This window comes from Prionailurus bengalensis, chromosome D1 (genome assembly GCF_016509475.1).
Source record: "Prionailurus bengalensis isolate Pbe53 chromosome D1, Fcat_Pben_1.1_paternal_pri, whole genome shotgun sequence".
NCBI classification, from domain to species: domain Eukaryota; kingdom Metazoa; phylum Chordata; class Mammalia; order Carnivora; family Felidae; genus Prionailurus; species Prionailurus bengalensis.
In genome coordinates this window covers 110303342-110327333 of record NC_057346.1, presented here as the reverse complement: position 1 = coordinate 110327333, position 23992 = coordinate 110303342, and the positions used below count along the sequence as shown (strand labels likewise).

Here is a 23992-nt window from a genome sequence, read left to right as displayed (position 1 = left end):
GTGGATCTGTGAGGGGGAGATAGCACGGTAATAGCTGAAGATCGCTGCACTTTAAGTGGCCTCTAGAAGAGGAGGTTTCTGCCACCATTTGAAGAAGTCTGCACTTCTGAAGTCTGAGTGGAGGCTTGGATGGCTTCCTGAGACAGCACTGGTGCAGGGGGGCTCCTCGGGAGATCTGTCGTCACCCTCATTGCCTGGCCAGGCGGAACCCTGATGGAGGGACACGGGGGCCAGCGTGGTGTGGGAGGTTCTCAAACCCGGGCTGCCGGGCCCCGCAGAGGGCACCGAAGGGGACTCAGACAATATGCACAGCGAGGGAACACAGGGCCTCTGGTTCACTGCCAGGATTGCTTTGAGAGCTTGAAGTGTTATGAAAGTTGTCAGGGCACTAGGGTGGGCTGGGTTCTGTTTGGGCTTGACTTCGCGCCCTGCCCTACAGCCAGTCAGCCCCCCAGGGAGTGTTGGGCTTGGCCGGGAACTGAGGAGGGAGAGGGTGCTGGCTTTTGTGTGGGGCTGCCGCGGGGCTGGGGTGGGACGCTTACTCTTCCTAGGGAGACCCTCTGTGCCGAGGCTGCTCCAACCCGGCTCTTGACTTCCAGATGCTGAAGTTCCGAACCATCCGTGGGGGCCTGAGGCTCCTGGGGATCCGCCGAGCCTCCACTGCCCCTGCTGCCTCCCCACACGTCCGGCGCCTGGAGTACAAGCCCATCAAGAAGGTCATGGTGGCCAACAGAGGTGAGTGCCCTTGGGCCCAGTGAGAGGAGCCCAGCACAGCCTTAGCGTCCCTCTTCTGCCCTTGCCCTGTACACCAGCTCCCCGCCCGCCTCTGCTTCTGTAAGGACCCAGGAATCTAACGTCTTGGCCTGTTGCCCCTTTCCTCCAAGGTGAGATTGCCATCCGTGTGTTCCGGGCCTGCACGGAGCTGGGCATCCGCACCGTGGCTGTCTACTCGGAGCAGGACACAGGCCAGATGCACCGGCAGAAAGCAGATGAAGCCTACCTCATCGGCCGCGGCCTCGCCCCGGTGCAGGCCTATCTGCACATCCCAGACATCATCAAGGTGGCCAAGGTGAGCCGGGCTGGGCCTGGACCCCGTGCCTTCCCTGCTGGGCCCGGGCCCCAAGCCAGCCCACAGTAAGTGCTGTGGATAGGTGACTGGGTGAATGAATGAGTGAATGGAACGAGTGAGGTGGGGGCAGGTATGGGAGCCACAGGGTTTGGTCTGGGCTTGTGTGAAGGAATCTGAGAGATGCCTCATTCCTCTGATCCCTCCTGCCCCCAGGAAAACAATGTGGACGCGGTGCACCCTGGCTACGGGTTCCTGTCAGAGCGCGCGGACTTCGCCCAGGCCTGCCAGGATGCCGGGGTTCGGTTCATTGGGCCGAGCCCTGAGGTCGTCCGCAAGATGGGAGATAAGGTGGAGGCCCGGGCCATCGCCATCAGTGCAGGTGCATATGGCGGACGAGCCACTGGGGGCCGTACGGCTCCTCAAGAGGGGCTGTCCGAGGAGGGGGCTGGCGGGTTTGGGCAGGGAGGACCCACATGCCTGTCTTCCAACAGGTGTCCCCGTGGTCCCTGGCACAGACGCCCCCATCACCTCCCTGCACGAGGCCCACGAGTTCTCCAACACCTACGGCTTCCCCATTATCTTCAAGGCCGCCTACGGGGGCGGGGGACGTGGCATGAGGGTCGTGCACAGCTATGAGGTGAGCAGGAGCCCAGGGCTGGGAGCGGCGCAGCGGGCCCCCCCAGGCCGTGAGGCCACCCAAAGAGCAGACCCTGGGGTTCTGAGAAGGGGGTGGTCCTGCAGAAGGTGAGACAGAGCTCCGGGGCCCCATGGCTGCTTGCCTTGCCTGCCCTCTTAGGAGCTGGAGGAAAACTACAACCGGGCCTACTCGGAGGCTCTGGCTGCCTTTGGGAACGGCGCACTGTTCGTGGAGAAGTTCATTGAGAAGCCACGCCACATCGAGGTGCAGATCCTGGGTGAGTGGGGGCGTTTGTGGGGCCACAGCACAAGGCAGGAGTGGAGCAGGCCTGATCTTTCTGGGCTCACGACGCTGGCCTCCAGGAGCTGTCCCTCCGGCAGACCCTTCCCCAGGAAGGGCTCGGGCCTTGGCCGTGGCGGTTTCCCTCCTGGCTGCCCCCTACCGCTGGGAGCAAGCGTTGATTGGCCGCGGTAGTTGTGTGGGGGCTGGGGGTGTTCACGAAGTGTTTTGGTCCCTGGAGAGGCTGAGGCCGGTTTACCTTTCACCGCAGGAGACCAGTACGGGAACATTTTGCACCTGTACGAGCGAGACTGTTCCATCCAGCGGCGGCACCAGAAAGTGGTTGAGATTGCTCCTGCTGCCCACCTGGACCCCCAGCTTCGGACCCGACTCACCAGTGACTCTGTCAAACTTGCTAAGCAGGTGAAAGGCGGGGGCCTTCAGGAACAGTCCCTCATGTGGAGACAAGGAGCCTGTTCCTATAGGCTCCCTCTGAGCTGCTGCCGGCTTAGGCCTCATGGCCAGTGGTCGCTGTCCAGATGTGGACAGTCTGCCAGGGAGCTAGGAGGTCCAGAGTGACTGGCTCTGGGAGGGAGGGGGGAGGACCATCTTGGAGGAGAAAGGGCTGAGGTAGCATCCTCGGGTCCTCCCTGTGTGAGAGCAGAGGTGTCAGGCCCGGGCCCAGAGGCCAAGCCTAGAGTCCAGAAGGGCTGAGAAGAAGGAGGGAAAGAGGCCACTGGCCACACCCTCTGCGCAAATCGAGCTTCTGCGTGGCACCAACTAACCCCTGGAACAAAAGGCATGAGATCCAGTGGTTTCTGTCAGGATTAAGAAGCATTATTAAGGCATTTCTTCCATTCATTCTTGACCGTCCCCTGCATCACATTTGTTGCCACCCATGGAATTCTCAGATCCTCCTTCTGCTAATCTTTGCTCTACTGGGTCATGGAGGCGGCTCCCCCAGCAGTGACCTGCCCCGCTAGGCCTGCCCGGGGGAGCGCCCGCCCGGGCCAGGCCTTAGCAGGGGTCCTGCTGTCTGTTGCTCTGCCCCCTCCCGACCCCAGAGTCCAGGCATCCCGCCCCCACTTCCGCCTCCCCTTCCCAGGGCCAAGCGGGGGCATCTTCTCACGCCTGCCTTCCCCAGCACCCCGGCGGGCCTTGGTCCTGCTCTCCCTCTCAGAGTAGACCTCTCAGGAGGCAGATGATCCCAGAGCCTTCCCCAGCTGAAAGACAGGGTTGGTGCTCTGCAGAGAGGCTTCAGCCACAGTTAATAGGAGGCATTGATTAGGATCTAATTTAGAGTTGTCATTTGGGTTACTTCATATGAGGAGTAATCTTACCTGGAGTTGGGTCTAATTTATCGGCTCAGGCCATGTATCATGGTATAATAGATTTGAGGGAACTGACTGAAGTCTACTATGTGGTTCTGGGAGGACCAGAGAGAGACCGGTTGAATGAGGGTTGAATTTTGCATTAGAATCATCAGTGTTGGTTGTCTCAGGTGGCATCTCTTTGGGTTGTGGCCAGAGGTGGGGACGAGTAGAGCAGAGGGGAAAACCCTTTAAGAACGAGAAGGCCCTGCACAGGCCGGGCTACGCGTGGCGGGGCCTGTCCGCCGGGGAGAGGGCACTGATTGATTCTGGATCCGGTGGTGCTTCTGATGTCTCGCCCAGACAAGCCGGCCGAAGCTGGCAGAGGCTCGGCGGAGCCCTGGGGAGACATCCGGGCAGGGGTCCGGGCCCTGGGTTGGCGGTGCTCACCCAGGGTTGGGGGGGTGGGGGTGGGAGGGGCGGCAGGGCTGGTGGGCTGCCCGCCGTCTCTTGGGGCGGGGTCTGCCTCAGTCTGCTCTTTCGGAACCAGCCCAGTGGCCGCGTCTGAGCCGGGGTGGCCGGCAGGCCCCCGTCGGTCGGGCCCTGCTGACGCGCCACTCCACAGGTGGGCTACGAGAATGCGGGCACCGTGGAGTTCCTGGTGGACAAGCACGGCAAGCACTACTTCATCGAGGTCAACTCCCGCCTGCAGGTGGAGCACACCGTCACCGAGGAGATCACTGAGTGAGTGGGGCAGGGGGGAGTGGGGTGTGGCCTCTGGGTTTCCTACAAAATCCACAGCAGGCGGCTGCTGGGGAGCTCAGCTCACTGTCCACTGTGGTAGAGAGCAGCTGGCGACTGGGCACTTACTCTTTACAAAAAATATTACTAGCGAGCACTACATGCTGGGGCGCCGGCGGGGGCTCAGCCAGTTAAGCGTTCGACTTCGGCTCAGGTCATGATCTCACAGTTTGGGAGTTCGAGCCCTGCACTGGGCCCTTTGCTGTCGGCTCAGAGCCCGCTTTGGATCCTCTGTCTCCCTCTCTCTCTGCCCCTCCTCCACTCGCTCTCTCAAAAGTAAATAAACATTAAGAAAAAAAGAAGTACTACATGCTTACTGTAAGAATTGAGGAGCAAATAAAAAAAATATGGAGAACTACCCCCCTCCCCAGAACTGGGATGTGAGGAGGCTCAGGCCACGGGGAGGCTGGAGGAAGCTCTGGGTTTCAGGTGAAGAGCTGGGGACTCAGGTCAAGAAAGTGGCCAGCCCAGCACGGCATCACCTGTGCCCACGCTACATCTTGTGGTTTTGTTCCACCTGTATGTATTTTACTAGATAAATAGTTAGACACAACTGAGATGCTTTGGGCAGAATTTCTATTCTACTTTTATTTTTATTTAAAAAAATTTTTTTTAAGTTTATTTATTTTGAGAGACAGAGAATGTGTGATCAGGAGAGGGGCAGAGAGAGGGAGCAAGAGAGTCCCAAGCAGGCTCTGCACTATCAGTGCAGAGTCCCATGTGGGGCTCGATCCCACAAACCGTGAGATCATGACCCGAGCCAAAATCGAGAGTCGGACGGATGCTCAACTGACTGAGTCCCCCAGGCCCCCCTCTTCTACTTTTAATATTGTTGAAAGCACTCTCCAGGTCAGTATTCTTTGTAATACTTTAGATGTGTGTGTATCATAACTTATGTACATAGCCCTCTGTTACTAGATGGCATCTCTGGGTTTTGTGGCTTATAAGGGTAGTCAGTTAATGTTCTTTGCACCTAAATCTTTCCCTTCCTCTGTGAAGAGGTCTGGGGATAAACATTTTCGGTGTGGTTACCTGAGCAAAGCCTAATCAGCCTTCCAGATTGCTTGTCTCGGTTTGTATTCCCACAAGCAATGAGTATGGACATTCTAAAAATCTGCCCATTTGACAAACAATTCCGTTGTTTCAAGATACATATTTTGAGCTCTTCAAGTGTTAAGCCCTGGCTTTGGGCCAGTCCATCTCACCCTGGGACTTTCCTGACAGTTTGTTGCTTCCCTGACCTCTGACCCCACCTGACATTGAGGATGCTGTGGGGCACCTGCCTTTGCCCAGCAGGTGCTCAGAGGCCCCCAGACTCCTTGCTCCCTTGAGGTAAATCCTGAGTTGAGGTGGATGCTCCAGCTTCAGATTCTCGCTCCATGAGACTTTGCCCAGTTGTGCCACTAAAACTTCTCATGAGCCTTGAGCCTGCTGCCAGCCTGGTCTGTTAAGGGTGGGGGTCGATGCTTGCTCCGGAGTAGAGGTTTTGTGTCAGACAGCCACAGAGCAGGGCACAGGTTCCTTCCAGGTCACTGGCCGCATAGAGCTTGGGCGAGCTGCAGCCTCTCTGACCCTCAGGCTCCTCCTCTGATGGAAATGACAGCCTCTCAGAGCGTCATTGTGGAGATCAAGCTTGAAAAGAGCACCCAGCCTTAAGTCCCTGGCGTGTGGACGTGGTGATGCATGGTAATCACCGTCACTACTATGAAGTGCTTTAGTAGGAAATACAAAACACTGAGGAAAATCTGCCAGTGTAGTTTCCAGCCTGTCCTTACCACAAGCTTCAGTGACAATAAATTTAAAACCTTGAGTTTTTTTTTTTTTTTTAAACAGCTGTTCCTCTTGGATTTGTTGCTGTCCTTAGGAGCATGGCAGTCAGTGAGGCTGAGCTTATAAAATCATGCACATTTGGAGAGTTTTGTACACTAACGTCTCCTTCAGGGCGGGGTCTGGAGCTAAGCCCAGCTGCGACCCTGGTCCTGGAAGGGCGGTGTCCTCACCCCGGCACCTGCCCACCCGCCCACCTGCCCACGCGGACTCTCCCAACAGCTTCGGCAAGCCTGGCCCTCACAACCCTGTTCCCTCGCAAACTGCCCCCCACCTTCACCACGGTGTAGCACATGCCGCTCTGGGTGCAGCGTCCGAGGCTTCAAATCCAGCTTGAACCGGGGAGGGTTTGGGGAAGGCAGGAGGACAGAGAGACCCCAGGGAAAAAGGGCCGAGGGTGGGGAGGGGTTGTTTGGTGGGAGTACAAGAGCAGGCACATGCAAATCTTTCCATTGGCCCCTCTCTAGCTGCCACCTTCTCCTTGCTCAGACTGCACAGGGCCGCCGGTGGGCAGTGGGCGGTGGGCAGTGGGCAGCGGCTGCTGGACTGGTTGGGAGGAACTGACTGCCCCAGCTGGTGGAGGGGTGGGACAGGGAGCGGTGGGGCGAGGCCGGCCTGGCTGTGGGCACCACCCCCCAGCCTCCCTCCCCCCCCCCCCCATCCATCCCCTGCCTCACGCTCCCCTCCTCCCTGCCCCCCCCTGCAGTGTGGACCTGGTCCATGCCCAGATCCACGTGGCCGAGGGCCGGAGCCTGCCCGACCTGGGCCTGCGGCAGGAGAACATCCGTATCAACGGCTGTGCCATTCAGTGCCGGGTCACCACCGAGGACCCCGCGCGCAGCTTCCAGCCAGACACTGGCCGCATCGAGGTACGCCAGCGCCTGATGGAGCACAGCCTGGTCTCAGTCTGGACGAGAAGACCCTCCTGTGGGCCTGGCCAGGAGGGAAGACCCCCACTTGGGTTGGCTTAGGGCACAGGGGAACCAGGTGCTGTCCAAGAGTCAGGGAGAGCATTCTGGGGGCAGCGGGGACTGTCATGAGTGCAGACTAAGGAGCCAGTGAGTGAACAGGAGGCAGACCAGCTGTGTGGAGCCAAAGGTAGGGTCCCCAGAAACAAAGCCCAGGCCCTTGACTTTGGCTTCTTAAAAGAGCCCAGAGACAGAGTGGTGGCCTCTGTCCTGACTTCAGTCTGAGGGAGTGTGATGGGCAGGGCAGGACCCAGGGGTCACCGCAAAGGATCAGGGCCCAGATGTCCCAGTGGTGGGGACCAGCTGAGCAAGGGGCCCGTTAAGGCTGCGTGAGGGAGTCGGGAGATGGTGCGGGGCAAGGAGGAGGCAGGCTCGCTCGGGGCTGCCAGGGGCTGGGTGGGCGGACGAGGGGGGCCCTGCCGTGCCTCCACCCGCGGGAATATCTCCTGTACCTCCTCTCTTCTCTCAGCACAGACAGCCCTCCCTCCCGCCACCCCGCCCCCGCTCCCAACCTCTGGGCCTGCTTGGGGCAGGAGCCCTCTGACCTGCTGGGGCACCTGTTCCCTGGCCCTCTATCTCACACTGCCTAAGGATACTTCTGGAACCTACTTCTGGAACCAGCTCTGCTGGTCTGCTGCCTCCCCATCTGGTCTGAGCCTCCGAGAAAGCAGGACATGTGCGGGAAGCCAGGTTCTGCTCCGGGATCCAGGGAGAAGGCCAGGATGGTTTTGAGATGGGTCCTGGGTCTCTGAGAAAGCAGCGATGTGGGGAGGGAAGGAGCTCTCTGGACTTGGAAAGTTGTGGTGTTGGTAGGCTTGAGGCAGGGAACTGCCACTGGAGTCCCATTTCTGGAGCAATCCAAGCCATAGGTGGGGGCGAGCCCTGAGGCTGGAGTGCCGCCCAGCGGGCGGGCCCCCGACTGCCTGCCCTCAGTGGGGAAGGGGCAGCCCTGTGACACGCCGCTGCCTCCCCCCTCCCCCTCCGAGGCCTGACTCCTCTGAGGCTGGTTCACCACAGAATATTTTTAGCTGACGGTTCCTGCTCACAGCTGAGTGTTCACCCTTAAATATTTTATTAAGTTCCTTTTTATCGAACACAGGCCTGTGTCCCTTAGAAGCGGAAACATGGTGCAATGGGTGTCCCAAGCCCCTGGGCTGTCCCTCCCACTCCTTCCTCACCCGTGCTCATGGGGTCCCCTGTCCCAGGTGTCCACTCTCCCTGCAGAAACTCCTCCCTGTCCCCATCACGGATGTGCTTGTGTGCACTGGTTACCCCAGACACCCTGAACCTCTGTCCCCCCAGGACCCTGTCTCCGTCTGTTGATTTGAAACCTCCATCCCCCGTCCACGAGTCTGCCTCTGTGACCCGTCCTTCTCTGCCCTGCTTTCCTGTCTGGGCACGCAAGCCCGCACCAGCTTTCCTGCAAACTCACGTACAGTCCTTTCTCCGAGTATTTCCTGTCTGCCTGCCCGGTCCTCTGCCGCCCCTCTCTCTCCCTCCCATTCTCCGCTTTTGGAAGGAAGAGAAACTGACGAGGGCGGGGGGGGGGCGGGCACTGAGGCCTTCCCCATCACTTTACTGTATATGTTAAAACAAAAACCCCTTGGCCTGCCTTCTCTCTGTCCCTGGGCTCTTATCCTACAGCGTCCCGGTCAACAGTCTGTATTTCCTTGTTTGTCCGTTCCCTCGCCCAGCAAGCTGGGAGCCCCCTGTGAGCAGGGACTCTCTTTGAGCTGTTCGCCCCGGTGCCTGGCACGTAGTGGGTGCAAACGCCTGTGGGATGAATCTGCAAGGCACGAGGGTTGGTCAGGCAGGCAGGTGGAAGGTCGATGGGATCTGGCCCCTGCCTGCCCGGGGCCCCTCTCTGCGCCCTGCTAGGCTCTGCATCAGCCCCTGAGCACTGCACATGCGGCCCCCTACCCTCTCCTGCCCCTTCCCCTGCCAGCTCCTCTCAGGGAGAAGGAGGCCATGGCTGTGGCACCCAGAGAAGTCGGTATGCCCCTGGGTTTGCTGACGGGAGTGAGGCAGAACTTCGCAAGCCAGAGTTGGGGCTAACCCGCGGTGCTCTGGTACCGGTCCCAGTGCCCTGCCACACCCATGCTTGTCCAGCCTGGGCTGGGGGCCACATCTTGACTCCCCCTTCCGACCCAGGTCCTGACTTCTGCCCGCAGGTGTTCCGGAGCGGAGAGGGCATGGGCATCCGCCTCGATAATGCATCTGCCTTCCAAGGAGCTGTCATCTCCCCGCATTATGATTCCCTGCTGGTCAAAGTCATTGCCCATGGCAAAGACCACCCCACGGCTGCCACCAAGATGAGCAGAGCCCTTGCTGAGTTCCGAGTCCGAGGTGTAAAGGTGAGAGGCTGTGGGCCCTGCCTGCCTTCTGGTCGCTCACAGTCCTTGGCTGCACGTGGACTCTGCTGGCTGCTCTACCATTGCTGGGAGTGGGCCTGGGCACCAGGTTTCTCAGATGCTTAGGGGGGCACTGGCCCTTGGCCACAGGCGAGAGTCTTGCTCTGGGGAGCCCCACACTCCTTCCTGGCCCTCTTAGGTGAGATCCCTTGGAGTGTGTGTTCCGTCCACAAATCACAGGCCTCCCTTCTGGAGATTCTGATCCCACAGGTTTAGGTGGGGGCCTCAGAGCCTGCGTTTTGAACGAGCTTTCCAGGTAATTCTCAATCCCAGGATAGCCCTGGGTGAGAGCGCAAGCCTGTGTGGATGAGGTCACTTTGCATAAAGTGAGACCCCCGTCTGCCCTCGCTCCCCTCTTCCCCTTGCCTGGCACTTGCGTCGTGTCGGGTGCTTTAGTAGGGACGGCCGGGGAAGGGAGACTGCGCGGGAGGCACGAGCGGGGGCAGAGGGAGACCAGGGTTCCCCCGCTGCAGGGGCTCATGGCGCGGGTGCCAGGCAAGGACCCGAAATGCTTGTTGGCCTCTTGGTTACCTGTGTCTGTGGCTAGAGATGAAATCACAGCCACGTACCGTCTTGTCCCTGAGGCCAGCGCTGCTGACACATCCGTGGGCATCCCCCGGGCAGGTGCTGCCAGTAGACACTGCGGGAAGAACGGCTCTGCCCTCAGTGGATCGTGCCGCCCGGTGCGGCTCCTGGGACTCCGGAGGGAGGCTCCTGTGCAGAGGACGCCCTCCCTGGCTTGCCGTGCACGGTGGCGGTGGCGGGCGGGGGGGACATGCTGGGGCCCTGGCTGGCGGCTCCCCCCCCCCCCCCCCGTGTCGCCTTCTCCTCTTGGCTGCCGCCGGGACTGCCTGGGCTCCGGGCTCCGCTGGCGGTGTCAGGCCACGTAGGCAGCCCTGTCCTCTCTTGGCGCCCTGTGACAGCCCTCTCAGCTGTGGCAGCGGCCCCGGCGGGTGCGGTAGCCTTTCGAGAAAGCTCCTGGGAGGGGAAGAGGGAGGAAGGGAGACTGTGGGGCCAGTGCTTGGTCAGCTGTTTCCCCTCGGGCCCTCGGCCCACCTCAGAGGGAATGGCCTTGTTGGGGGTCTGTGGGAAGCCTCGGGGCTCCTGGTCTGGGGGTGGTTTCCTGCACACGTACAGAGATGCGTTGTGACGTCATGTGTTCAAGCTGCTTCTGAGGGGTCTTGGTTTTCCCAACATGGCGTCCTGGGGCTGCTTTTGGGGCTGGGTGGCCAGCATGACCACACCATGACCCTAGTGTGGGGCCCGGCTACGCCACCCTTCGCCTGCCTGCCCATGTTGCTCTGTGTTGTCCTTATTGGTGACCCTGACTGGCCCTTGGGCCATGGGATCCTCCACCCGTCCCACAGCCTGGCAGGTTCACGAGTACCTGCTGCCTTAGAGCTCCCTGGACGAGGGAGACCAGGGCCAGGGGGCTCCCAGGGAGGAAGGTGGGAAGGCCAGCTGTGGGACACGTGTTTCTAGTTCCTTGGGGCCGCAGGGTCCTCCCCAAATGCACACCCTGGCACGTCTAAAGCCTCCCGCTAACCCTGCACCTGCCACCTTGCAGCTCTCCGCTCCTTGTCCCTCTGCCATGGGCCCTTCAGCCCTGTGTCATCCCTGCCTTCTCTCCACGGCCCCCAGGAGGGCTCAGGCTCTCCCGTTCTTCTGTTTCCTTTATTTAAACCGGGGTCTCTCCCCGGCCACATCCAGGTATGTGTTCTGGGGCTGGGAGGGCAGGCACACGTGTGTGTCAACACTGTGCAAACCCACACGTGTGTGAGCTTGGCCAGCACACGTGTGCACACACATCTTGTGCCGGTTCTCCCCAGGTGCCCACTAGAACCACGGCGGGCCGCACACAGAGACACCCGTGCGCCCCTTGGTGTGTGGACCGTGGCTGCCATAGCCCAGGCACCATCACAGGCCCTGGGGTGCCTGTGCCCACCCTCCACAGTGGGGCCCAGGCACCTGCGTGCTCTCGAAGCATTTGGGTGTGCCCCGTGCAGGGTGAAGAACCACATATCTGCAAGTACTTGGAGCACAGATCCCTCCCAGCTCTGACCGGGAGCCATGATTGTTCAGAGGCTGGCAGGGATCTCGGGCAGAGAGGAGGCAGAGCAGGGCGTGCCCCCCCAGCCCGGGACTGTGGCTTCTTGGAGTGGGGCATAGAAGCAGGGCAGTGGCCCTGTGGGTGTAGGCACCCCTTGGTGTTTGCCCCTCCAGTGTCCAGTGAGGGTTTGACTCAGTCTTTCCGGACAAGCCCAGAGCAAAGCCACGGGGGAGCAGCTGAGAGCTCAGGGCCCATAGCCCTGACAGCACCTTCCAGAAGGTCTTGGGCTGATAGCAGGGCAGTGGAATTCCAAGGCTCTTCTAGTCCCTCTGGGATGGTATTTTACAAATCCAGAAGCTGCCCAGGGAGATGGTGAATAAGGCTGTCACTGACGGGAGCCATGGGGGACTTTCTTACAGAGTTAAGAATGTTGCTAGTTCAGGTCTCTTTGCCCTGAAAGGCTGTGCCATGTCCCCCGGGGCCCCTGTTGCCACTGGGTATTGTGACATCCATGCCTCCATGAGGATGTCACGTCTTGTCCGCGTCCTGCCAGGGAGGAGCGTTCTGTCCTTACAGATAGAAGAACAGGGCGCAGAGGGCTCAGGCATAGTCCCCCACCCACCAGCTGTCTAGAGGCTGGGCCTAGAGGCTGGGACAGGAGGCACCAGATCCCAGCACTCCGCTATCAGGCGGATGAGGCTCGGGCCGTTTGGGCCGCCTCCGCGGGGCTGGCAGCCCCAGGCCTGACCCTGTTGTGTCCGTGTGCCTCTACTGGCCCACATGTTCCCCCTCCCCTCAGGAGCCTAGCAGGACAAGACAAGGCTAGCACTGAGGTGTACCCAACAATTTTATTATAAAGAAAAACAAGACTCCTGCTTGGTTGGTGCAGCCCCTGCTTCGGTGGCTGTGAGCACCTGTCAGTGGAACGCAGGTCTGGAGGCCAAAACCAGGGAAAGGGCCCCCCGCCTGGCCAAGCACAGAGGAGGCCTGAGGTACCAAGGGTAAAATCAGGAGGGACTCCCAGGCAGTGCCGACCCAACCAGGCCCGGCAGCTGCCCGCCCCACACCCTCTGCCCCTTCCCCAGCCCGCCCTGGGCCGACTCCCTTCCCATCACACCACACTCTCTTCCAGCTGCTCCGTGCTGCCCCCCACCCCCCGGCACCCTGCCCCGAGCAGCCCCCCATGCACAGAGTGGCTCCGTCGGGCCCAGGCTCCTCCGAGGCGCCTGGCGTAACCGTAGCACCCGCCAGCATCCCCCAGGTCCAGGGAGCAGCTGCGCTGGGGCCGAGGCGGTGGGCTCCGCGGCGGGTGGGCCTTGGGCGTGGGGCTGGGGCCTCCATTGGTCTGGGATTGGACGTGGCTAAGCTTGAGGGGGAGGCGGCCATTCCCGGCCCCCCGGCCCCGAACCAGCAAGGCCACGGTGAAGACCAGTAAGGCAGCCACCAGCACACCCCCCACGGCCACGGTCAGGGTCCCGCCCAGCACGTGGGCCTGCAGGGCGTGGCACAGGGGCGCAGCCGGTAGCGTGGAGAAACGGGCACAGCCCAGCAGCCGGGTGGCTGTGAGGTCGGAAGGCCCAGCGGCAGGTGACAGGGCCAGCAGGCAGAGGTCATAGTCGGCACCAGGGACTAGGTGCTTCAGCAGGAAGTGGTGGCTGGAGGCCGGGACAATCCTATGGGCAAGGGTGGGTGGTTAGAGCCCAGGTCCAGGCTCTGACCCCAGCCCCCAACCCCACACGGCCTCAAAGGCCCCTTCACCACCCGCCACCACCCGCACTGCATGCTCCTGAGTCCCAGCTCTGAACACTCCCCTCCCCTAGGACCACATGGGCCTTGTTTGTTTACTGAAGAAGGCAGAGAAACCAAGACAGGCATGCATTTTTGCAATTGGGGACAGTGCAAGGGGACAGACAGGCGTGTGTGCTGATGCACAAGCCCAGGGCAAGGCAAGGAGGTGGTGGAGAATCACATCGCCAGAGCCCGAAATAACACATGTGCAGCCCAGGCTTGTGTGCTTGAACAGAGACCAAACCCCGGGAAGCCTGTACTCGCTCAGCCACACCGAGACTTCTCTTGGGGCACTCCCCCTCTCCCTGGTGCCTGCCCCTCCCCTCCCTCTGCATCCCCCCCCCCCCCGTTCCCCCCCCCCCCAGAAGCTTAGGAGGGGTGTGTGAAAGCTGGTGAGTGCTGGAGGGGTGGAGAGGGGCTCAGAGGGCAGCTGGGAGCCAAGCTGGGGCTGTGGGCAGCAAAGCGCATCCTCACCGGTAGATGAGGGTCTCATCTTCACTGCTGTTATACTGGATTTGGAACATCCACACAGGGTCGGCTGGCCGCCCTGGCCCCCAGCTCACCAGCCCTGAGGTTGCAGTCACCTCTGTCACCTGCACAGCTGGCTCAGACTCCAGTGTCCCCTCGCCCTCGGCAGCAGTGCGGGCCGAGGCGGCAATGTCCGAGGGCCCTGGGCGGCCCCCCTCAGCACTGCCGTTCCCGCCGTGGGGCAAGGCCAGCACCCGTAGCTCCACACGGGCTGTGGCCTCCCCGGCAGGGTTGGTGGCAATGCAGGTGTAGCCCCCTGCGTCCCCAGAGCCCGTCACCCCGATCTCCAGGGTCCCGTTGGGGAAAGCCCGGGCTCGGGAGGAGTTGCCAACCAGGCGGTCATCAGGGCCGACCCAGTGCATGGTGGGCGCAGGGTCACCGAGGGCCCGGCATCTCAGAGTGGCCCGCTGGCCCTCCAGCACCCAGAGGCGCTGCGTGTGGCGGGCGATGAGAGGCGGCTCGCAGGAGAACTCGCCCTCGGGCACTGCCCAGAAGTAGCGGCCGGCCAGGCCTGGAGGGGAGGCGCACGTCTCCAGGTCGTCGGGCCGGGCCAGCCTCCGCAGCCACAGCAGCTCGCAGTTGCAGTGCAGGGGGTTCCCGCTGAAGCTCAGCACCAGGGGGGCGGGTGAGGCCTCCGCGTCGCGCCCCCGGGAAAAGAGCGGGTCTGGTGCCAGCGTGGCCAGGCGGTTGGAGGTGAGGTCGAGACGGGAGAGCTGGCTGAGCTGGGCGAAGGCGCCCGGGGGCAGTGCGTCGATGAGGTTGTGGTCCAGGTTGAGCGTGTGCAGGGCAGGCATGGCACCGATGCCGGCCCAGGGCACCTGCCGCAGGTTGTTGTAGGACAAGTCGAGGTCCTCCAGGCTGTCCAGGAAGTCGTCGAAGGCCCCGGGTGAGATTCGGCCCAGCTGGTTGCCACTGAGGATGAGGTGCTGCAGGTTGACGGGGCCCCGCAGGCTGCCGGTGCCCAGCTCAACCAACCTGTTCCCGTCCAGATGCAGGGAACGTAGGCTCTCCAGGTCCCCAAAAGCGCGGGCCCCAATGCGGGTGATGGCATTCCGGGAAAGCGTCAGGTCCACCAGCCCTGTCATGTTCCGGAAGTCCGGTGGCCCCAAGGCCTGGATGAAGTTGTCAGCCAGCCGCAGCTCCACGGTGCGGCGGTCCACGTTGGGTGGCACGAACAGCAGGCCTCGGTGGGCACAGAGGGTGCTGAGTGATTCGGACAGGTTCTGGCAGACACAGGGCAGTGGGCAGGCGGCTGCTCCACTGGCCAGCAGCAGCAGCAGGAGTGGCGGGGCCATGGTGAGCGCCCTGTAGGGAAGGGCCACAGCCCAGGCACAGGTGGGGCTGGTGCAGGTGCCCACTGTGCCCCGGGGCCCGGTCCCCAGGGCCAGCTTCTGGAGCCTGGTCTGGGTGGGGATCAGGGTCAGAGGCCCACAGGGCCCCCCAGGGATGAAAGAAGGCTGGGGCCTGCCAGGCCCCCCACAACAAAGGTCACATTTCCCAACCAGGTAGGGGGGTCCTGGCCTTGGGGATGAGGTGCAGCATGAGGCAGGAAGCGGAGGTGGGCACTAGAGCAGGGAGGGTCCCGGAACTTCCTTTCTCTGGCGTCTCCAGGAATCGCCAGCCCCCTCCCTCCGCACCATCCCTCCCCCTCCAGGGAAGACACCCCCCCCCCAAGCCCCTCCCTTGGCCCCGCGCCCCTCCCTGGCCAGCCACTGCTGTTGTGCCCCGCAGCCCCCCTCACCTGGTGTCTGTAGCTCAGGGGGAGCGGGCCGGCCTCCCCGTGGGCCTGGCCAGCCCCCGCCGACTCCAGGCGGCTCTCCCGCGGGGGCGAGGCCAGGGGCTGACCGGCCGCCCGCCGCGCGCCCTCCAGCCCATGGCGCTCGGGCCCGCGGCCCCGGCTCACTCGGTTCCCGGCACCTTTTCCCGGCGGCTCCCGTCGGCGGCGGCGGCGGCGGCGGCGGCGAAGACAGGCAGGCGGGTGCGCGCCGGCGAGCGCGCGCTCCGCGGACACGCACGTGGAGGGCGGACGGGGAGGGGCGCACGGGGATCCACCCGGGCCGGCTGGCTCCCGAGGTCACGGGGACACGCGGCCACTGCAGCGCCCACGGGTGGCTCCCGGTCACGCCCGAGGCCCGGGCCGGCGCGGGCCCGCCGCGCAGTCCCCCGGCGCTGCCGCAGCGCACTCACCCTGGCACGGGCGCGCGCGCCCCCGGCCACCCTGGCGCCCCGGCATCCTGCACCGCACGGGCGCCCGCCGCCGCTGCGCGAACCGTCACTCTGCAGGCAGCCAGACAAAGCGCCAGCTCGCGGGCCCCTTCACCATCTCCCGGAGACGGGAGCCTTTGTCACATGTCGCTGGGCACCCTCCCCAACACACCCACACATGCCCACACACCCACACGTCCCCGCACCCACAGGCAGGGCCGGGCGCAAAGCCGCACTGTTGTTGGGACCCTCACAGACACACGCTGAAGGTCACAACCGTTCTGCATCACCGAGTCACGTGGAGGGTCCCCAACAGGCACGGGGCCGGGAGTGGGGGTGAGGGGCTGGGGCGACACCCCCGGCAGGCCTGCCGCGGGGTGGGGCGGAGAGGGCTCGGCCTCCCGGCTGGCGCCGTGCCCCGCCCCTCCCTCCCTTTCCTGGGCTCCCCGCCCCGCCCGGCATGCTCGGGAGCCAACCGGTCTCCGCCTCCGGCCCGATTGGTCTGCGCTGCGCCGTTTCCCAGCAGGCCGGCGGTGGCACGCTGTTTGAAGCTGTGCGTCAGTGGTCCTCGCCGAGCCGGCAGCCCCTCCTTCCCCCTTCTGCCCCTGCCGGGCCGTTTTCCTGGGAGAGCGGCCCACGGTGAGCTCGTCCCAGCTGAGGAAGGGCTCCCGGTGGGGGAGAGTTTCCGGCTTCCTGCCACCCATAGCCGCGGCTTGAGTGGGAGCACTGAGTGCTCGAACCAGGCTGGGCACTCTGGTCCTTCGGGAAACCAGACAAGTCGCCACTTCCTCCACGTATCTCCTAGTCCTCCGGCTACCCGGGCACCCCCCATGCCTATCCCTTTCCCTTGTCTCCAGACTTGGTTCCCCAGGGGGTGGCAGCCACCAACCCCCCTCCCCCCCCCCCCCCCCCCCCCCCCCCCCCCCCCCCCCCCCCCCCCCCCCCGGGAAACACGGAATTCTGATTCTGCCTGGTAAAGTAGGTAACCTTGGGCAAGTTATTGTAACCACTGGCACACTACTCATCTAGGCCAAGGGGGTATTAATTGCATGTACTTCTGTACCTCATAGGGCTGACAGGAGAAAGGATGTAGCCTGTGGGGGGGTGTAGCCACCTGGTAACTGGAAGCCCCTCCTACGTGTCGCCACTCCCAGGGCCTCAGCTACTGCACTTGTAAAAGGAAGGCACTGGATTCTAGCCCAGGTCAACTGATGCTCTGTAGCATTGGTATTTATGTTCCTCTTTTCCCCTTCAAAAATGTTTTCATTCCTTCTTAAGTGTACAAGCATACTAGCATCCATCACAAGCCACTCTGTGCTGGGAGCCGAGGTACATCAGGAACCAGATGGGCCTAGTTCCTGCCCCCGTGGAGCTCACAGCATAGGGGGTCACATGACGTCTCCCCCAAAATTAAAAGGAGGAGGGGCCTGCAAATGGGAAGTGTAAGGTGGAACAGGGTAGGTCTCTGAGGACCCCTCCCACCCCTATGTGGTTCTAGGTTCTTTAGATGATTTAATCGGTTTTATCTTCTCAAATGCTGTGCTTTGGTCCAGTTGAAATGTCCCCATTCCTTTAGGAGAGACAGGGACTAGCCTCAGACAGACTGATAGATCTGTCACATGAGACAGGCCCAAGGCAATGTTGGCTGGGTCCTGCTCTGCAATTCCTGTGGGGGAGGCACCCTTCCCACCTGAGGCTCCAGGTGATAGGAATGCTAGGTCGGATAGGCAGAATTTCTCAAGAGTAGCAACAGGGTCCAGCAACCCATGCTGGGCCTGGAGTCCCCACTGAAGTTCCCAACAGAGGTCATGAATGGGTGACACAGAGATGCTTTATCTGAAGTGACAGCCATGTGGGCACAGGCACGTGGACACTGGGATTCCACCCATGGGCTGGCAGTCCTGGGACATCTCTCAGTGCTGGCTCCTAGGCCCCAGGTGGCCCCTAGGTTGGACTTGCCCAGCTCCAGCTTCATGTTGTCCCCCAGCAGTTTAATGAGCGGAAATCAGGGCCCTGTGCACAAAGCATGTGGACATATACCTCAGCACCCCTGCCCTCAAAATGGTCCCAGGCGTATGAAGAATGGAGACAAGTAAAAGCTGAGGACAAGAGAGGTGTTTTGCGACAGCCGATCCCACAGAAGCCTACTATAAAGGGGAGGGTCCAGCTCTGTTGTGAGGGTGGGAGGTACAGACGAAGGCCGTCAAGTTCAGACTTCCAGGAAGAGCTTACCGGGCAGGTGTAAAGGGGTGGAGGCATGAGAGCACAAGGCAAGTTTGGTGTGGCTGGAGGTAGCCAGGACTTGGAAACCTGGCAGAAGGCATGGCCTGGAGACCAGGGGTCACAGAGTCTAGAGATGGCCATGGTAGAGCTGTCTCTCTTGACCTGGTGACACAGGAGTGGGTGTTGAGGGTGACGGAGTGCAGGTTTTTAGTAACTGGGTGCACAGTGAGGCGTGCAGCAGAAGGCAGAGGAGGACTGGGTGAGGGAAGCCGACTTTGGACTTGATGAGCTTGTGTGAGGGCCACACAAGGAGAGGTGCCCAGGAGGGATTTCCGCTTTAGGGTCTTGGCTCTGGAGCTGGAAGCCCAGGATGAGGCCACCCAGGGAGTGTCCTGTATGAGAAGAGGCCCAGTGACAGCTCTGAGAACTCCATCCTGCAGGGGTGAGAGGAGCCCCCAGTGGGGACTGGGGAGGAGAAGGAGAACAAGAGGTCTTGGAAGCCCAGGGCAAGAATGTCCAGGTGGGAGCTGTTAGCAAGCGAAGGGTGGGAAAGGGCCCACGGGAGTTAGCCACAAGGATGGCCCTCAGTGAGGATACCAAAGTGTAGCGTTGGGGTGGTAGAGGAGGGGCTGGCAAAGGTAGGGACATGTTTCAAGAAGCATGGCTGCATAATATGTCATGGTGCTATGAGAAAGGCCTGACCCGTTTTCTAGAGTGTGTGGTGGGAAGGTGCTTATTTCCAGATCCCTGATGAAGGAGGAGGTGATTCAGCACATGCTCTGGGGTGAGCAAGGGGGGAGGAAGTGGGCTCATCCCCCTAACAGCTTAAGGGACTCTGCCAGAATAGGGGGCTGGTGAGATGGGGAAATGTCATTCCTGAGGGATGAGTCCTCAGACTTCAGCATGGTATTCTGGGGAACTTGGAGAGCTGTGCTGGCCCAGGGTGGCGCCTTCAGCCTCTCCTTTCTCCCTCCGTGCTCCACGGTGATGCCCTCCCACCCACCTCTATTCTGCAGACCAACATCCCCTTCCTGCAGAATGTGCTCAACAACCAGCAGTTCCTGGCCGGCACCGTGGACACCCAGTTCATCGATGAGAACCCGGAGCTATTCCAGCTGCGGCCTGCACAGAACCGGGCCCAGAAGCTGCTACACTACCTCGGTCTGGCCCCAAGACTGCCCTCCTCTCCTCTCTCAAATGCCTCGCTCCTGGCCCCCTGCCTAGAAGAACTTCCTAGCATGCCCTGTCCCTGTCCTCATTCTGGTCCTGCACCCTCCCACCTTGCTCACCCTCCTTGCTCCTGATCACAGGGATGCCCCCTTCTCCACCCATGCAGCCCTTAGTAGGTTCCCACTGCCTGGACCCAGGAGGCCTTGGCTTTGGAGAGGGCAGGGGTCAACTAGAGGACTTGGGATCCTGGAGGAACCTCTCATCCCCAGGCCCATCTAAATGTTACTCCTGTCCTCAACTCAAGACTCTTCCCCAGCCTGTCCTGACCCCACTTCCCACTCTCTCCCTAGGTCATGTCATGGTGAACGGCCCAACCACCCCGATCCCCGTCAAGGCCAGTCCCAGCCCCACAGACCCCATTGTCCCTGCAGTGCCCATAGGTAGGTGAGCTCATTCTACCAACTTGTGGGGGAGGCAAAGAGGAGGTTGCTGCCTGAAGGATGGGTGCTAATGCCCAGGTCTGCCCTAGGCCCACCCCCAGCTGGTTTCAGAGACATCCTGCTGCGGGAGGGGCCCGAGGGCTTCGCTCGAGCTGTGCGGAACCACCAGGGGCTGCTGCTGATGGACACGACCTTCCGGGATGCCCACCAGTCACTGCTGGCCACTCGTGTGCGAACCCACGATCTCAAAAAGATTGCTCCCTATGTTGCTCACAACTTGAGCAAACTCTTCAGCATAGAGAACTGGGGAGGTAGGCTGGAGGAGGGCTTGAGTGTGGGACTGCGCCTGGAAGGAATTGGGTATCCAGTGTGGCCCCACCACTGGCCACTCCAGGAGCAGCTAAAATGTTAACATTGAGGAAACTAGTGAGAAGCGAACAAGGCATGGTGTTCCATTTGTTCAGCAGTGACTCGTGCCCACTTTGGGGAGGCCTGGTTGCTGGGCATGAGATTGCATAGCTGAGATCCCAGTAGCTCAGGGTCAGAGAGGAGCCACGAGCCTGTTCTAGCATGGAGAACTGGTGGCAGGGTGGTACCCTGTGAAAGGGGGCAAGAGGACACTGATCCTGAGCTACCTTCAGCAGAGGGAAGTCTCCAGGGGTTGGAACAGGAATGTGAAGGATCCTGGAGATGAGTGCGAGGGTGTCCGGGTTAGAGGCTCAGGCTGCAGAGCTGCAGGGTGTGGCGGGGGCCCGGGGAAGTGAGGGGCTGACCTGGGCCTCTTGGTCCCCGTGCAGGAGCCACGTTTGATGTTGCCATGCGCTTCCTGTATGAGTGCCCCTGGCGGCGGCTGCAGGAGCTCCGAGAGCTCATCCCCAACATCCCGTTCCAGATGCTGCTGCGGGGGGCCAACGCCGTGGGCTACACCAACTACCCTGACAATGTGGTCTTCAAGTGAGCCTGGGGTCGGGTGGGCAGACGCTGCACAGCATGGTCCAGTGGGTACCAGGCCACACTGCAATGGCCTGCGCTTTCCCACAGGGAGCTTGACACTTAAGTCTCTCAGTAGCTGTATCCAGTGAGAGCTGCTATCTGGAAATTTCATGAAGTGCAGAATTCTAGTTGGAGAACTGAAGAACTTCTAGCTCATGGGGCAGCAGAAGCCTCAGGACTCCTTGTCCAGTGTTCCTTCTCCCTCAGACCACTACTCTTGCAAAGAATCCCTAGCTGATTCTTCTGACCTGGGCAGACTGAGCTGCACTGTACATGACTAGGGCAGGACAGCACTGCTCCATGCCAGATGCCTCTGAGGGGACCTGCCCAGCCCAGGCTGCCCCAGAGAAGGCCTTGTCCACACTGGGGTGCCCCCACACGGGCTCACCAGTCTCCCTGCCCGGTCAGAGCCAGAGAGGGATGTACAGGGGAGAGTGGGATGGGGTTGACCCTTGGGCTCTTCTACCCACTCAGGTTCTGTGAGGTGGCCAAAGAGAACGGCATGGATGTCTTCCGGGTTTTTGACTCCCTCAACTACATGCCCAATCTGCTACTGGGCATGGAGGCAGCCGGCAATGCTGGCGGTGTGGTGGAGGCCGCCATCTCCTACACGGGTGACGTGGCCGACCCCAGCCGCACCAAATACTCACTGCAGTACTACATGGGCCTGGCTGAAGAGTTGGTTCGAGCTGGCACCCACATCTTGTGCATCAAGGTGCCTGGACCCACCTGTCCCAGGAGTCCCCCTGCCCCTTCCCCACCTCTCCCAGCTTCCCCTTCTCCCCCACTATGTCCCCCTCATATCCCCTACCACATACGTGTCACACCCCCTCCTTACCCGACCATGTCTCTCTTCTTGCCCCAGGACATGGCAGGGCTGCTAAAGCCAGTGGCCTGCACCATGCTGGTCAGGTCCCTCAGGGACCGCTTCCCTGACCTCCCGCTGCACATCCACACCCACGACACATCAGGGGCAGGTGTGGCAGCTATGCTGGCCTGTGCCCAGGCTGGGGCCGATGTGGTAGATGTGGCAGCTGATTCCATGTCCGGGATGACTTCACAGCCCAGCATGGGGGCCCTGGTGGCCTGCACCCGAGGGACTCCCATGGACACAGGTAGGAATGGCAGGAGTCCATGGCCATTTCCCTCACAGCCATGGCCCGTAGTAGTCCCAGTAGAGTCTGGCCTGTCCTAGAATCCAGATGATCTTTGCTGGCCTTACCCTCCATCACCCACATCTGAGATGGGACCTGAGCTGGCTCTGGGGTCCTGGGAGGAGCACCTGGGAACTTGGCATATTTTCCTGGCCTCCCTGCAGGGGTGCCCCTGGAGCGCGTGTTTGACTACAGTGAGTACTGGGAGGGGGCCCGGGGATTGTATGCGGCCTTTGACTGCACGGCCACCATGAAGTCTGGCAATTCGGATGTGTATGAGAATGAGATCCCAGGGGGCCAGTACACCAACCTGCACTTCCAGGCACACAGCATGGGGCTTGGCTCCAAGTTCAAGGAGGTCAAGAAGGCCTACGTGGAGGCCAACCAGATGCTGGGCGACCTCATCAAGGTGAGCTAGGCCCAGTGATCTCATCCCTGCCTCTGAACCTCCTATAAGGTACCAAGCATCCTAACCCAGGGGGCTTTTCTTCTCAGGTGACACCGTCCTCCAAGATCGTGGGGGACCTGGCCCAGTTCATGGTGCAGAATGGGCTGAGCCGGGCAGAGGCTGAAGCCCAAGCAGAAGAGTTGTCCTTCCCCCGCTCCGTGGTAGAGTTCCTGCAGGGCTACATTGGCATTCCCCACGGGGGGTTCCCTGAACCCCTTCGCTCTAAGGTAGGAAGGCCCAGTACAGTGTGAGGGTGGGGGTTGGGTACAGGCATTAGGCCTGACCCTGCTTTGCTCCCCAGGTGCTAAAGGACCTGCCAAGGGTCGAGGGGCGGCCCGGAGCCTCCCTCCCTCCACTGGATCTGCAGTTGCTGGAGAAGGAGCTGATTGAACGGCATGGGGAGGAGGTGACGCCAGAGGATGTGCTCTCAGCAGCCATATACCCCGATGTCTTTGCACACTTCAAGGACTTCACAGCTACTTTTGGCCCCCTGGATAGCCTCAATACCCGCCTCTTCCTGCAGGGACCCAAAATCGCAGAGGAGTTTGAGGTCAGTGGCTCTGGCACCTATCTACGCCCCACCCCAGCACCCCTAAGGACACCAGCACATCTAGAGCTCCAGGCTTTGGCTTGGCTGTCACTTGGCCTCACAAGCTGTACCCAAAAGCACTCTTGAGGAACCAGGAGGTTAGGCCTTTACAAGTGAGGAGCTGAGACCCAGGGCTGGGGGACTTGCCTGGGACAGGGTCAGGGGGCTGTTCTACTGAGACCTGTGTGTTCTATTGCCCGCCCCACCCCCTCCCGCCTCACCAGCTCTGAGCCTGCATGCCCTCCCTACAGGTGGAGCTGGAGCGGGGCAAGACACTGCACATCAAAGCCCTGGCTATAAGTGACCTGAACCGCGCTGGCCAGAGGCAGGTCTTCTTTGAGCTCAATGGACAGCTGCGGTCCATTCTGGTCAAGGACACTCAGGCCATGAAGGTATAGCCCTGCTAGGGCCAACCAGGCGGTGGGAACAGGTAGGGCCTGTGCCTCACCACTCCTCCTTCTGTCTTGTCTGCAGGAGATGCACTTCCACCCCAAGGCTCTGAAGGATGTGAAGGGCCAGATCGGGGCGCCCATGCCTGGGAAGGTGATAGACATCAAGGTAGCAGCTGGGGGCAAGGTGGCCAAGGGCCAGCCCCTGTGTGTGCTCAGCGCCATGAAGATGGAGACTGTAGTGACTTCACCCATGGAGGGCACTGTCCGCAAGGTCCACGTAACCACAGACATGACACTGGAGGGTGATGACCTCATCCTGGAGATTGAGTGATCTTGCCCCAGATTGGCAGCCTGGCCGTACCCACCCCAAGCCTTCAATAGACACTGAGCTGCCAGGGCAGGCCCAGGCCAGCCAGTGCCCAAGGGCAGAAAGGCCTAGCCCTGGAGCTCCTGTCCTCAGCTGCTTGTGGCAGGAGACGCACTGCCTGCTGTGGCACATTCCCTTCCTCCAGCCATCTGTCTTTTCCCTGCTGGACAGCTGCTCAGATATTCATCTCTTGCCAAATAAGGGTCCTCAACTTGGAGACTACAGGTGGTGGTGTAGGTGGGCCTAAGACCCAGGGGAGCAAATTTAGGGGTCCTACCTCTTGGGGGAAGAGCTAGGCTCCAAGTCCTGAGAACTTTGCTCAATAAAACTGGCTTCCCCTGCC

At 61.3% G+C, this 23992-nt stretch overlaps 2 protein-coding genes across 8 annotated transcripts in view; one reads left to right on the top strand and one right to left on the bottom strand.

Annotated features, from left to right (window-relative positions):
• The window catches only part of PC (pyruvate carboxylase), a 102309-nt gene extending 78317 nt beyond the window's left edge, over positions 1–23992 (top strand). For all 6 annotated transcript variants that reach the window (XM_043581731.1, XM_043581733.1, XM_043581732.1 and 3 more), the window contains 20 exons: positions 600–735; positions 885–1069; positions 1283–1448; positions 1561–1706; positions 1866–1983; positions 2257–2408; positions 3921–4039; positions 6630–6792; positions 9063–9245; positions 19113–19257; positions 19617–19706; positions 19796–20017; positions 20504–20660; positions 21174–21414; positions 21565–21814; positions 22018–22262; positions 22349–22528; positions 22603–22851; positions 23142–23282; positions 23365–23992. In XM_043581731.1, the coding sequence (XP_043437666.1) occupies positions 600–735; positions 885–1069; positions 1283–1448; positions 1561–1706; positions 1866–1983; positions 2257–2408; positions 3921–4039; positions 6630–6792; positions 9063–9245; positions 19113–19257; positions 19617–19706; positions 19796–20017; positions 20504–20660; positions 21174–21414; positions 21565–21814; positions 22018–22262; positions 22349–22528; positions 22603–22851; positions 23142–23282; positions 23365–23613 (3537 nt within the window). In that variant the 3' untranslated portion in view covers positions 23614–23992. The remainder of the gene's footprint in view (positions 1–599; positions 736–884; positions 1070–1282; positions 1449–1560; positions 1707–1865; positions 1984–2256; positions 2409–3920; positions 4040–6629; positions 6793–9062; positions 9246–19112; positions 19258–19616; positions 19707–19795; positions 20018–20503; positions 20661–21173; positions 21415–21564; positions 21815–22017; positions 22263–22348; positions 22529–22602; positions 22852–23141; positions 23283–23364) is intronic.
• On the bottom strand, positions 12182–16618 carry LRFN4 (leucine rich repeat and fibronectin type III domain containing 4). 2 transcript variants are annotated; one of them, XM_043581736.1, is made up of 3 exons: positions 15410–16618; positions 13615–14973; positions 12182–13025 (listed from the first exon to the last, which is right to left on the bottom strand). In XM_043581736.1, exons 2-3 carry the CDS (start codon positions 14961–14963, stop codon positions 12464–12466), a joined length of 1911 nt encoding a protein of 636 aa, XP_043437671.1. In that variant the 5' UTR covers positions 14964–14973; positions 15410–16618; the 3' UTR covers positions 12182–12463. The 2 variants fall into 2 exon arrangements, with proteins under 2 accessions (XP_043437671.1, XP_043437672.1); XM_043581737.1 differs by lacking the exon at positions 15410–16618 and having other exon boundaries at positions 13615–15363.

Bases quoted from the DNA above. Each gene is read 5' to 3' on its own strand.
- LRFN4 (XM_043581736.1), bottom strand. From the start codon at position 14,963: ATGGCCCCGCCACTCCTGCTGCTGCTGCTGGCCAGTGGAGCAGCCGCC. The intron at 13,026-13,614 runs GTGAGGATGCGC...CCTTGCCCATAG, and splicing joins GATGAGACCCTCATCTACCG to GATTGTCCCGGCCTCCAGCC.